The following is a 12,169-nucleotide window of genomic DNA, read 5'->3' on the forward strand; positions in this document are numbered from 1 at the left end:
AGAAGTTTTAATTTTTCTTCTTTTGGTTCACAGAACCAGGTATTGCGGTTGGAGAATTTGTTTCCTGAGCCGTTATAGATGAATTCAGGTTAGACTATGGGAATTACTGCGTAAGGTAGGCACATTAACTTGCTGAAGCTACAGGAAATTGAGATTGTGGAGGAGATGCAGTTAATGACAAGTCTTGGGTCTGGCCACGAAATAAGTGGCTGAGGTGAGTGGGGGATTTAGTTACTGGAAGAGGAAGTCACAGAACAGAGAGGCCAAGTTATTGGAAAGATTTTCTACAAAAGGGAGCTTGTTGGAACTTCCCTGGTGGGCCAGTAGTTAAGACTCCACGCTCCCAACACAGGGGGCCCGGGTTCGACCCCTGGTCAGGGAAATAAGATTCCACATAACACAACTAAGCCCACGTGCCACAAGTAGAGAAACCCACGTGCCGCAACGAAGACCCAGCGCAGGCAAAATAAATAAACTAAAAAAACAAAAATAAAAACTGGTTGTCTTAAACAATAGAAATTAAAAAAACAAACAAAAAAACACTATGGGACATTTCAATATGTATTTGAAACTGAGATTATTGGCCAAAGCACCTGGAGGGTTTTTTACTAAACAAAATTAGGGTGAAGCCTGTCAAGGAGTGGGTAATTTCCCCCTCTACCCCTTTTGAGTTCTTGTGACTGGACTAACAATAAAATTGACACAAAATAGATTAACAGGAGAAAAAGAAACAAATTTTAATTCTTGCACACAGAGGTCTCATAGTAACGGGACCCAAGAAGTGGCCAAAGCATTAGCTTTTATATTTTTAGACAAAATTAATTTGAGAGGAATTGACAGAACAAAGAAATTTAGGTTTGGGTGCTAATTAGTAAGGAATTTAAACAGTTTGGACTTGGGTAGTGAGTTAGGACGGAAATAACAAGGTTTGTTTAGGTAGTCTTTTGGCCTGAATTCCCTATCTCTGGTGATAAGGATGTCTTCCTATATCTCCCAGTACAGGGAGGGCACCTGTCACATGGAAGATTTATTTCCTGCTTTCAGGGAGACAGGAGGGTCAGAGTCCCTCTTGTATCAGCCATTTCTTAAGTAACTTTAATTCAAAATAATATGACATTGAGGCATATTTTGGGGTGCCTGCCATGAGCCCCACCAAGCCCTAATACAGAATGATAAGGAGCAAAATATATAAAAATAGACTTTCATTGAGCATTCACTATGACCCTGTTCTCAGCACCTTATATTTATGAAGTCATTTAATCCTATGAGATGGGTAACTATTATTGTCCCCATGAGGCACAGAGAGGAGAAGTACATATTCCATTGCCATAGAAATTAAGTGGAAAAGCCAGGAACATGGACCCTGACATTCTGGGTGCAGAGCCTGTGCACATTGCCATTAGGGAATTGAACCCTCGTACTTTTCCCGAGTATTCCTACCTCAGGAAAGGGAAAAGCATTCCTTGTCTTCATAGGTGCTGCTTCCTAGTGGACCATCTTTTACTTGCTTCAGACCATCATGGGCCAAATGTGTACATTTGTACACATCTGTGTGCATATGTGTACATTTTTTTCATGCAGGAATATGAAGCTGGCTGCTCTCCAGTCCAGTGGGAATTTACATCATCCCTTTGGGAAACCCTAGCCTTATACTCTGCTTCTCCACATTAGAGTTATCAATAATAATTCCACAGGGTGCTTGCAGTCTGCAGAATCGACTTTTGAAAGAAACTCTAGAAAACAGTATTCTTCTGTCTCCTTACATTTGGAGTCATCTTTCAACTCTAGGCAGCTCCCTGAATGGTCCACCTCTATTTTGGCTCTGATCACATCCTACAGGATAGAAATAGTAGATAGGACCAGTTAATCTCATGGTTTCCAATTTGTTGACAATTTCTTGGCAGTAGAATGAGTTTCTTTCTAGCAGAGGTAGAAAACTCTGCCCCAGGTTCTGCCTACTGGGGAAATTTGGAGCCACCCTGGAGGCGAGTATTGGGGAATGTATTAATTCTAGTTGGAGTCAGCACCCTTTGTTCTCAAGCCTGAGGAACATCTTTTGTTAGTGTTTTCTTGGTGTCCCTTCATTCTTTTAGCCCTTTCCTTTGAAGAACTTCTACCTATTCCTGACTCTATGTGGCTCTGGTGGAACTGTCCAATCACCGTGTCCTACCTTTGCCACGAGAGTGGGGCATACGACTCACTAGACCCATCAGAATCCTTGCCTAAATATAAAAAGTGAGGACGGAGGAATAGCCTCTCTCCCCTTGGACTGCAAGCTGTAAAGATGTGATTCCAGAGCTGTTTTAGGGTCTTTACCCTGTCCATGAGGTCAGAGAGAGAATCAAAGAGAGTTCTGACAACATTTTTTGTGTGCCTGGATATAGATGTATCTGAAGCTGTTTGTATCTCTGTCCTTTCCAATTACATTAGCCAATAAATCCCCCTCTTCAGCTAGTTTGAGTAACTTTCTATTATTTGTCATTGAAAGCTCTATCCTCTAGAAATTTAAAATAAATACATATATTCACGTTGAGGAAGTCAATAAGATCACCCTTCGATGGATGTGTTAGTCAGGCTTTCTAGAGAAACAACTAGTAGGGGGGAGAGAGGGAGCGAGAAATTCATTTTAAGGAATTGGCTCATGCAATCATGGAGGCTACCAAGTCCAAAATCTGCAGGATGGGCTGTCAGGGTGGAGACAGGGAAGAGCTGACGTTGCAGTCCAAGTCCAGTTTGGCTGGGGAATTCCTTCCAGCTCTGGGGAGGTCAGTCTTTTGTTCTATTCAGACTTTTAGTTGACTAGATGAGGCCCATCCACGTAATGGAGCTCATTGTGCTTTACTGAGTCCACTGATTTAAATGTTAACCTCATTTGAAAGCATCCTCACAGAAACATCCAGAATATAATATTTGACCAAATATCTGGGCACTCTAGTGCAGCCAAATTGACCCATAAAATCAGCCATCACAGTGGGGAAAGTTTGCCTTCAGCACCAACTTATTCCTGATTCCTGCTTCCATAATTTGGCCTCCTTTCTCTGGCGTTACCATACTTAGTTCCACATGCCCTTATATTGTCCCTTTCTTGCCTAGTGTCATCAACCAAGGTAATCTGTCCAGGTCTGCCTTCCTTCTAATTTCAGAATTATCTTTATTTTATCCCCATCAAAGCTTGCATTTCCTCAGTGACTTTTTCACACCTGGTATCCAAATGAAAATAATCTCATAGTTACACTCAAAAGTGTAATAGATGATAGTGACTTAATGTAGATCTCCTTGGGGAGGGAGAGCTGTTCTGCCTTAAATATATATGTACAGGTGGAGTTTAGGCAATGTGATAGGGAAGGAGTGGAGGTAATTTTGCACGAGGGAACTTTCTGGTTCCCTTATAATCCTATTTTGTGAGTGACTAGTCCTCTATAGTCAAGCCCTAACTATTTAACATTTGATTCCCTTCTTAATGCTTCCTTTTAAAAAGGGCAAATACACAGATGCAAAGTGTAAGATAGGATTCTTCTTTAGGGAACTGCCAATAGGTTAAAGTATAGCTAGACTGTTAAATGCTTGAATACAGTGATGGGAGATGATGCTGATAAAACCGACAGGAGTGAGATCTGAATTACCAAGGGTGTGTGCATAGGAGTCTGGACTTAATCCTTCAGGTGAAGGATACCCACTGAATTGGAAGCAGGGAGAAACAGGATCTGATCTGTGTTTTTGAAAAATCACTCTGGTGTGAAAGTGTCTAGGATGAACTGGGGTAGTGGTGGAATCAAAGGGGTTTACTTAAGGGGTCTTTCTGAGGCCCTGACTGGTGCCTTCTCCTGTTCATTGCTTCCTTCTCAAAGGCCTTCGTGGCTCAACCTACTTCTTTTTCCTTTGACATCTTCTCTGTTCACTGAAGTACACTTCTCCATATAACTCCATAAGATGTGGGATATATATGCCCCTGCTTCCCCTATTCTTGTAATGCACAGGGCTTTTAAAATGTATGTATAATTAAAATGAGATGTATGTATGTATGTATATTAAAATGAGATATGTATGTGTATTATGAGAGATATATGAGATAAAATGTATGTATATTAAAATGAGATAATTGACATATAACATTATATTAGTTTCAGATGTACAGCATGATTGATGTATATATTGTGAAATGATCACCACACTAAGTCTAGTTAACATCCATCACCACACATAGTGAGGAGAACTTTTAAGATCTACTCTCTTAGCAACTTTCAAATATACAATACAGTATCATTAATTATAGTCACCATCCTGTACATTACGTCCCCAGGACTTATTTATTTTATAACTGGAAGTTTGTACCGAGGCCTTTTTAATAATTTTATTGCTATCAATACTTATTATTGTAATCCAGATAAGGGATAACAAAAATCACAAATATGGGGGCATTTAAAAATCTTATAAAGCTATTTCAATTATGGTTCTTCATTTCTTTAGCAATGGCAATGGAATCCCTGATGGCCTTCAGGCTGCATGGCAGGGAGAAGGCTGAGAACCATCATATTCAACAGGACTAATCCCGTGAACAGGGAAATGGACTTACATAAAAAGACAATGAATTACACCCCGTTACCATCATTATTATTATTATTATTATTATTAGTTCAGAACTTTTGTTCAGGAGAGAAAATCTTTTCCATTTCCTTGGATGTTTGAATCAGACCCAGATGTCTCCTTTCCTTCATAGGACATTTATTTTCTTCTCCTCCAGCCCTTATCCCCAAAGGTCCAGCTAAAGCAAAGCTATGTATAGATGGAGGTCAGACAAAGTTCTTCCGTATCCGTGTCTTGATTGGCACATGTTTACAAAGGCTCTTTGTTGCAGTGGGTTGGTGAGGTTGTTCAAGCTTGGGCTGGGAAAATATTGACCTTCAAAGTTTCTTCCTTGAAACTGGTGCATAAGCACCTTCCGAAATAGCTGTAGAATGGAGGTGGACAAGACAAATTGATAGTCATGATGGAGTAGAAAGCAGAAGAGGAAAGTAAGAGTTCATAGATTATTATAGTTTGAGCATAAGCACTTTGGTGATACCACTAACATTTTCTTTGTTCCATCAACAAGTTTTCCGGTGATGCACAAAAGTATTGTTCAAACTTTGGAATCATACCTTCACTTCTTGGCAATATCACTAAGGTTCTACCAGAACCTCTTAGATGAGGGTTCTGAGGCTAACACATACACACACAGAGACTTTTTTTTTGCCTCTTGAATTAAAAAATGTGTTGTCTAGTAACAAACAATTCACTGGTTTTTAACTTTGCTCTGGGTAATTTAGGAACCTGTTTAAGGGCCTGAAATATTAAAGGGCTTGCAGGTGAGTACTTTCATTAGTTAAATGTGACATTTTCCTTTCTTTCAGGACACTTATAAAAGGGCATCTTTTTCTTTCTCTTGTTTTTTTGAAAACAAACAACTTTTTATTGATGTATAGTTGGTTTACAATGTTGTGTTAGTTTCAGGTGTACAGCAAAGTGATTCAGTTTTATATGTATATTCAGTTATATATATATATATATATATTCTTTTTTTTTTTTTTTTGGCGGTACGTGGGACTCTCACTGTTGTGGCCTCTCCCATTACAGAGCACAGGCTCCGGACTTGCAGGCTCAGCGGCCATGGCTCACGGGCCCAGCCGCTCCACGGCATGTGGGATCTTCCTGGACCGGGGCACGAACCCGTGTCCCTTGCATTGGCAGGTGGACTTTCAACCTCTGCGCCACCAGGGAAGCCCTATATATATTCTTTTTCAGATTCTTTTCTATTATAGGTTATTACAAGTTATTGAATATACTTCCCTGTGCCATACAGTAGGTCCTTGTTGGTTATCTATTTTATATATAGTAGTATGTATATGTTAATTCTCAAATCCTAATTTATCCCTCCCCCCATTTCCCCTTTGGTAACCATAGGCTGTTTTCTATGTCTGTGAGTCTATTTCTGTTTTGTAAATAAGCTCATTTATATCATTTTTTTAGATTCCACATATAAGTGATATTTGTCTTTGTCTGACTTCACTTAGTTTGATAATCTATAGGACCATCCATGTTGCTGCAAATGGCCTTATTTCATTCCTTTTTATGGCTGAGTAGTATACCATTGTATATGTATATACCACATCTTCTTTATCCATGTATCTGTCGGTGGACATTTAGGTTGCTTCCATGCTTTGGCTATTGTAAATAGTGCTGCTTTGAACATTGGGGTGCATGTATCTTTTTGAATTAGCGTTTTCATCTTTTCCGAACACATGCTAAAAGGGCATCTTTTTCCCTCTAAGAAAAGCTGGAAAGCCCTTTGCTCATTTGATCAGATAACCAGCCATAGAAAGTCAATTCTGCTAAGAACATATGACTTTTTTCACTCCTTCAAAAACATTTTTGATCCCTTACTTTGTGCTAGAAAACTCTACCAGGTGTTGGGTATGCAAAGACTTGTTCTACTCTCAAGAAACTTAGCTTTGTAGGGAAACATATTAAAAAAGCATAAAATATTGAAGCATATTGCTTTAAAGGAGGCAGCTCAAAGAATGAGAGGTTAATGACTGTCCTCCAGCCTCTCTGGGGGAAGACCAAAAGGGTTTTCCCCAAGAAGTAGCATTTAAGCAGAGATGGGGTGGGGATTCCCCAAAGAGTAACCAATATGTGCAAAAGATTTGAGAACGTTGGACCTGTTGGGAAACTACCTGTTCAGGGTTGTTAGAGTGTAAACGGCTGAAAGGTGGAGTAGGAAGAGAGCAGTAGTGTGAGGTAAGACCAGACATCTGGGATCAGAAGACCATGCAATGTTCTGTACGTCAGGCAAGTTTTTATTTGATTCTAGTCTTGGGCCATTAATAGCGTTATAATAACCATCTACATTTGACTAAAAATAGCATTTAAATATTAAAGCAAATGCTCAGGTAATAAATTTTCAGAAACATCATCTCTCTCTGATTAAGTCTCTCTTGGCAGGACTTGTGCATTAATTCATAGGATTAATAGTTCATGAGTCCAATGGAAGGCTGTCAAATCCAGGCAATTCCTACTGTCTGAGACGTGGGCCATCAGAAGTATGGGCCAGCAGCGTTTCTTAAGCCCAGGCGCCTAGTGTTGGATAGTTGAGCCTTACATTCGACCCACTCCCCCTCTGTAAAAAACTGGGGGTTATGGAGGCAGTGGATGGGGGTGGGAATGGGGAGCGGAAGGCTTTCGAGGCCAAGAATCTGACTTAGAGCTAAAGTCGGGAACTGAATCGCTGTCACCAGAAAGACTGGCCAGACCTGATTGGTACCTCTCTTCCCTCATCTCACTCAATTCTTTCCAATTTTTTTACAAGCTTATGTCCTCTTTCCACCCTGACTTTGTTTGTCCCCTAGGATCAGGTATCCTTCTTTCTTCCTCCTCTCTCCCCGCTTGGTGGGGCGCCGGAGCTTGGGGCCTTGGACTGCTTTAGGCGCGTGCCCCAACGCTATTTGCTTTGGTAACAATACCATCCTCTTTGCTAATCTCTCCATCGTTCCCTGCCAGCCTCCCAGTTCTTTCCCTCCCGCAGGGCAGTGCCTCCCGCTGCGCGCCCGGTGGTCGGGCGGCTCCAGGAACCTCAAGCGGATGCGGCCGCGAGCCGGTGCCACGTCTCAGCCGCCGGCAGGCCAGCGCCTGCGTGGGCTCTGGGGCGGTGAGGGGCGGGGCTGTGCGGGGAGGTGGGACCTGCGCTTGAGCGGCGCGGACGCGGCCCAATGGGACCTGCGGGCGGTGGCGGCGGCGGCGCGGTGTGCGCCGGGGGGCGGGGCCCAGCAGCAGTTGCTGGCAAGCCCGGGAGGACGGGACTGGTTTCATTGCCTCGGCCGTGGCATCCGTGAGGGAGTCGTGTTGGCGACCCCCTGGCCCCCAAGCCCGCTGACCGCCCAAAAGGCTTGTGTGCTCTCTCGAACTCGCCAGCCGCTCGCCGCTTGCCTTGCAGGCCGTGCCTCCTACATCATGTGCGGTAAGGGGGCCGCGGGCGGGGGGCGTGTTGCGGGGCGGTGCTGGGGTGCGGTGCGGACGTCGCTGAGGCCGGTGGAACCGGCGGGAGCGGGAGTGTGGCGGGTGCGAAGTCAGGGTGTTGGGCGGGGGTGTCCCGCGGTGCCTGCGGGTGCTGGGGGCGGGGGCCGGCCTCTGGGAGCTGGAGCGGGGACCTAGGACGGCACCTGAGAGGAGGGCGGGCCCTAGAAGGGATCTGGGGGGGCCGAAGGAGGCTTTGCGCCAAGAAGGGAACCAGGAGCGAAGAGCACTGTCTGAGTTGGAAAAGGAGCGAGGGCTGAGGGAACTGAGGGGTGGAGGGGAGTGACTTCAAAAGAGTCCAGCAGGTGAGGGAGGCAACCTGTGGAACATCAGGTGAGGTCACTTGAATTTATCTCGCATTCTTCCAGGATTTACCTTTTAAAAAATATTTAATTTTAGTTGCTTTCTTTCGGGCACGCCCAGCAGAAAATAGAACTATAGCTAGAGCTACGACAATGACATTTCATATGATCTTACTTCCTGCCTCCCCCCATCTCAACAGAAGCCATTGCTAATCAATGCCTTGGTGAATGGGCCTGGAAGTGACCGTGGAGAGAGATCGTACATCATTTATTACTTGCATGTGCACCCATTTGAAACACTTACGTATGAGAAATATTGGTCTACATTTAATGAATGTTTTACCTAGAACAGTTAAAACATAAAGTTAGGCCCTTTTAGTCCATGTTTTGAGACTTAGTCGTTTTAATAATTAGATAAAAGTGTGAGTTAAAGTTATAATTGTCAGAATTATATCTAAAATGACTGATATGCTCTAAAATTCGTATTAACTTGGCTATTGTCAGTAAAAAGAATTGAATTCTTACCTTCCTTATTGAAATTTACAACTGACCTTACCCCTGGAAGAAAGAACACTTTTTAAAAAAATTTTATTTATTTAATTTATTTATTTTTGGCTGTGTTGGGTCTTTGTTGCTGAGCGCGGGCTTTCTTTAGTTGAGGCGACTGGGGGCTACTCTTCGTTGTGGTGCGCGGGCTTCTCATTGCGGTGAGGCTTCTCTTGTTGACGAGCACAGGCTCTAGGCGCGCGGGCTTCAGTAATTGCAGCACTCGGGCTTCAGTAGTTGCAGCACGCGGGCTCAGTAGTTGTGGCTCGCGGGCTCTAGAGCGCAGGCTCAGTAGTTGTGACAGACGGACTTAGTTGCTCCGAGGCATGTGGGATCTTCCCGGACCAGGGCTTGAACCCCTGTCCCCTGCATTAGCAGGTGGATTCTTAACCACTGTGCCACCAGGGAAGTCCCAAGAACACTTTTTTTTAAGGGAAGTATGATTGTAATAGAATTGAAGCTACCTGGGAAACATTCTTTGTAGCCTTTTGCAAGAGGAACTGAGCAGGAGTAGCTTGTACTCATTAGTGTCTATTTTTCCTGCATTTAACTTTATGTTAATTTCAGCTTCTGAAATGAAGAGCAAGTTTAAATTTAGAGTAGATTGAAAAAAAAGCACACAGAAACAATTATAAATAGCCTGCTGAAATTATTAGTGGTAGAGCTGGCTTTAGAATCAGTTACACTTTTGCAGTGTCTAGGTAGTAGAGTGGTTTTGCAAAAGACATAATTTAGTTTGGAGCTGTGAGGTAATGAATTTGCAATCCCCAGTGTGCTTGTTTGGTAATTAACTGTTACTGAATGATGAGGTGTGCACCTAGTCAAGTACCTGGCTTTCTGGTTGCAGATCATTTCTTTATCTTGTTCCAGGAAAAACAGAAGTCAAAGTACAGTACTATAAAAGAAAAAATCAGATCTGGTTTAGAAAAGGTTCAGATAATGGTGAGGCTTTCAGGGTGGTGATTAGTTGTTAGGCGTTTTCACAGAGTCATCATCCCCATTCCACCATGTTATGCTGCTGAGGAAACAGGTGATAAACAAGAAATAAAGAACTAGTTATGGGAATATATGTATATGTGTAACTGATTCACGTTGTTATAAAGCAGAAACTAACACACCATTGTAAAGCAATTATACGCCAATAAAGACGTTAAAAAAAAAAAAAAGAACTAGTATTTGAGGCATTTCTAAGGTCCTGCTTTTAACCTGGACCAGTTTTACATGATTCCAGGAATAGGGTTCAGAATTTCTTTCCTCTTCAACGTAAATTCTGAAAGTTAACTGTTAAGAAGACAAAGATTTGTCCTTATTTTCCTCCCACATCTTAATTATTGACATAAAATTTCTAGGCAGAGAAATTGAGTAGGAATGAGATTAGATGGGAAAATTTAGAGATTTACTTTCTGATTACCTGCTGCTGGTTCAAGTTTTTCTAAAAGATTTCGTTTCAACATTGCAGAGTGTTGAAGCAGAAGAATGAGGACTAACAATTCTTTTTGATAGCTTTTTCCAATCAGAGATACTGTTAAAACTGTTATTATATTTATCAGGTTGTATCGGGATGTTAATATCTTACTGAGGGGAAAAAAAAGATTTTATGGTCAAATAAATTTGAGAAGCCACAGACTGAACAGTGTTGACCTGGCTTTTTTTTTAATTGCAGGACTTTTGGGAATTTCAATATGCTAGTAAGCATTATGAACCTTCCAGAGAAAAATAGTGTATCTATTTTTAAAATTTATTTTGTCTTCCTCTTATTCTTGGTTCTTTGGAATACTTTGTCCTTTTTAATCTGTTTTACCTTTGGCTTCAGTGAGAGAGTGTCAATTCACTTAAGTTACGCACAGCTCTTAACAGATTTTGCTGTTTTTTTTATAAATGTAGGATTATACCCTTCTGGTCCAATGGTGTATATAAATGATATTTTTGTAAATGAGATAATACTTAAAAACAGTAAGAGAGCTGCAATTAAAAAATATCCTGAAATGAATCCTTAAAATTTTTTTTGTTATTATACTGTGTAATAGCTTTGGGGCTGGTTGAGGGATGCTAAGACTGGCTTCTAGGATAAATCATAAAACTACTAGTGTTAACATGTTCTTAGAAATCATACTGGGTATAAAGTAGTTGTGAAAGGAAAGAATTATTGCTTAATGAGCATTTCCTCAGTTGTGTTCCCTGGAAAGGGGAAAGTTAATAGGTCCTGGTAATGAGCAGTAGAAGGTGGGAAAGAGTTTTTGTTTTTGTTTTCAATCTTTATTGGAGTATAATTGCGTCACAATACTGTGTTAGTTTCTGTTGTACACCAAAGTGAATCAGCCATATGCATACATATGTCCTCATATCCACTTTCTCTTGAGCCTCCCTCCCACCCTCCCTATCCAACCCCTCTAGGTCATTGCAAAGCACCGAGCTGATCTCCCTGTGCTATGCTGCGGCTTCCCACTAGCTAATTATTTTACATTCCATAGTGTATATCTGTCGGTGCTACTCTCACTTCGCCCCAGCTTCCCCCTCCCACCCCGTGTCCTCAAGTCCATTCTCTATGTCTACATCTTTATTCCTGCCCTGCAACTAGGTTCATCAGTACCATTTTTTTTTCCTTAGATTCCATATATATGTGTTAGCGTATGGTATTTGTCTTTCTCTTTCTGACTTACCTCACTCTGCATGACAGACTCTAGGTCCATCCACCTCACTACAAATAACTCAATTTTGTTTTTTTATGGCTGAGTAATATTCCATTGTATATATGTGCCACATTTTTATCTATTCATCTGTTGATGGACACTTAGGTTGCTTCTATGTCCTGGCTATTGTAAATAGAGCTGCAGTGAACATTTTGGTACATGACTCTTTTTGAATTATGGTTTTCTCAGGGTATATGCCCAGCAGTGGGATTGCTGGGTCATATGGTAGTTCTATTTTTAGTTTTTTAAGGAACCTCCATACTGTTTTCCATAGTGGCTGTACCAATTCACATTCCCACCAACAGTGCTGGAGGGTTCCCTTTTCTCCACACACTCTCCAGCATTTATTGTTTCTAGATTTTTTGATGATGGCCATTCTGACCAGTGTGAGATGATATCTCATTGTAGTTTTGATTTGCATTTCACTAATGATTAGTGATGTTGAGCATTCTTTCATGTGTTTGTTGGCAGTCTGTATATCTTCTTTGGAGAAATGTCTATTTAGGTCTTCTGCCCATTTTTGGATTGGGTTGTTTTTTTGTTATTGAGCTGCTTGTAAATTTTGGAGATTAATCCTTTGTC

General features: G+C 41.7%; 1 protein-coding gene across 2 annotated transcripts in view; it reads left to right on the forward strand.

Moving 5' to 3' along the window:
* Positions 1 to 7,791: 7,791 nt before the first annotated feature.
* GFPT1 (glutamine--fructose-6-phosphate transaminase 1) overlaps positions 7,792 to 12,169 on the forward strand; it is a 72,216-nt gene continuing 67,838 nt past the window's right edge. For both annotated transcript variants that reach the window (XM_067704839.1, XM_067704840.1), the window contains exon 1: positions 7,792 to 7,993. In XM_067704839.1, the coding sequence (XP_067560940.1) occupies positions 7,987 to 7,993 (7 nt within the window). In that variant the 5' untranslated portion in view covers positions 7,792 to 7,986. The remainder of the gene's footprint in view (positions 7,994 to 12,169) is intronic.

Source organism: Pseudorca crassidens, chromosome 14 (genome assembly GCF_039906515.1).
Source record: "Pseudorca crassidens isolate mPseCra1 chromosome 14, mPseCra1.hap1, whole genome shotgun sequence".
Lineage (NCBI taxonomy): Eukaryota > Metazoa > Chordata > Mammalia > Artiodactyla > Delphinidae > Pseudorca > Pseudorca crassidens.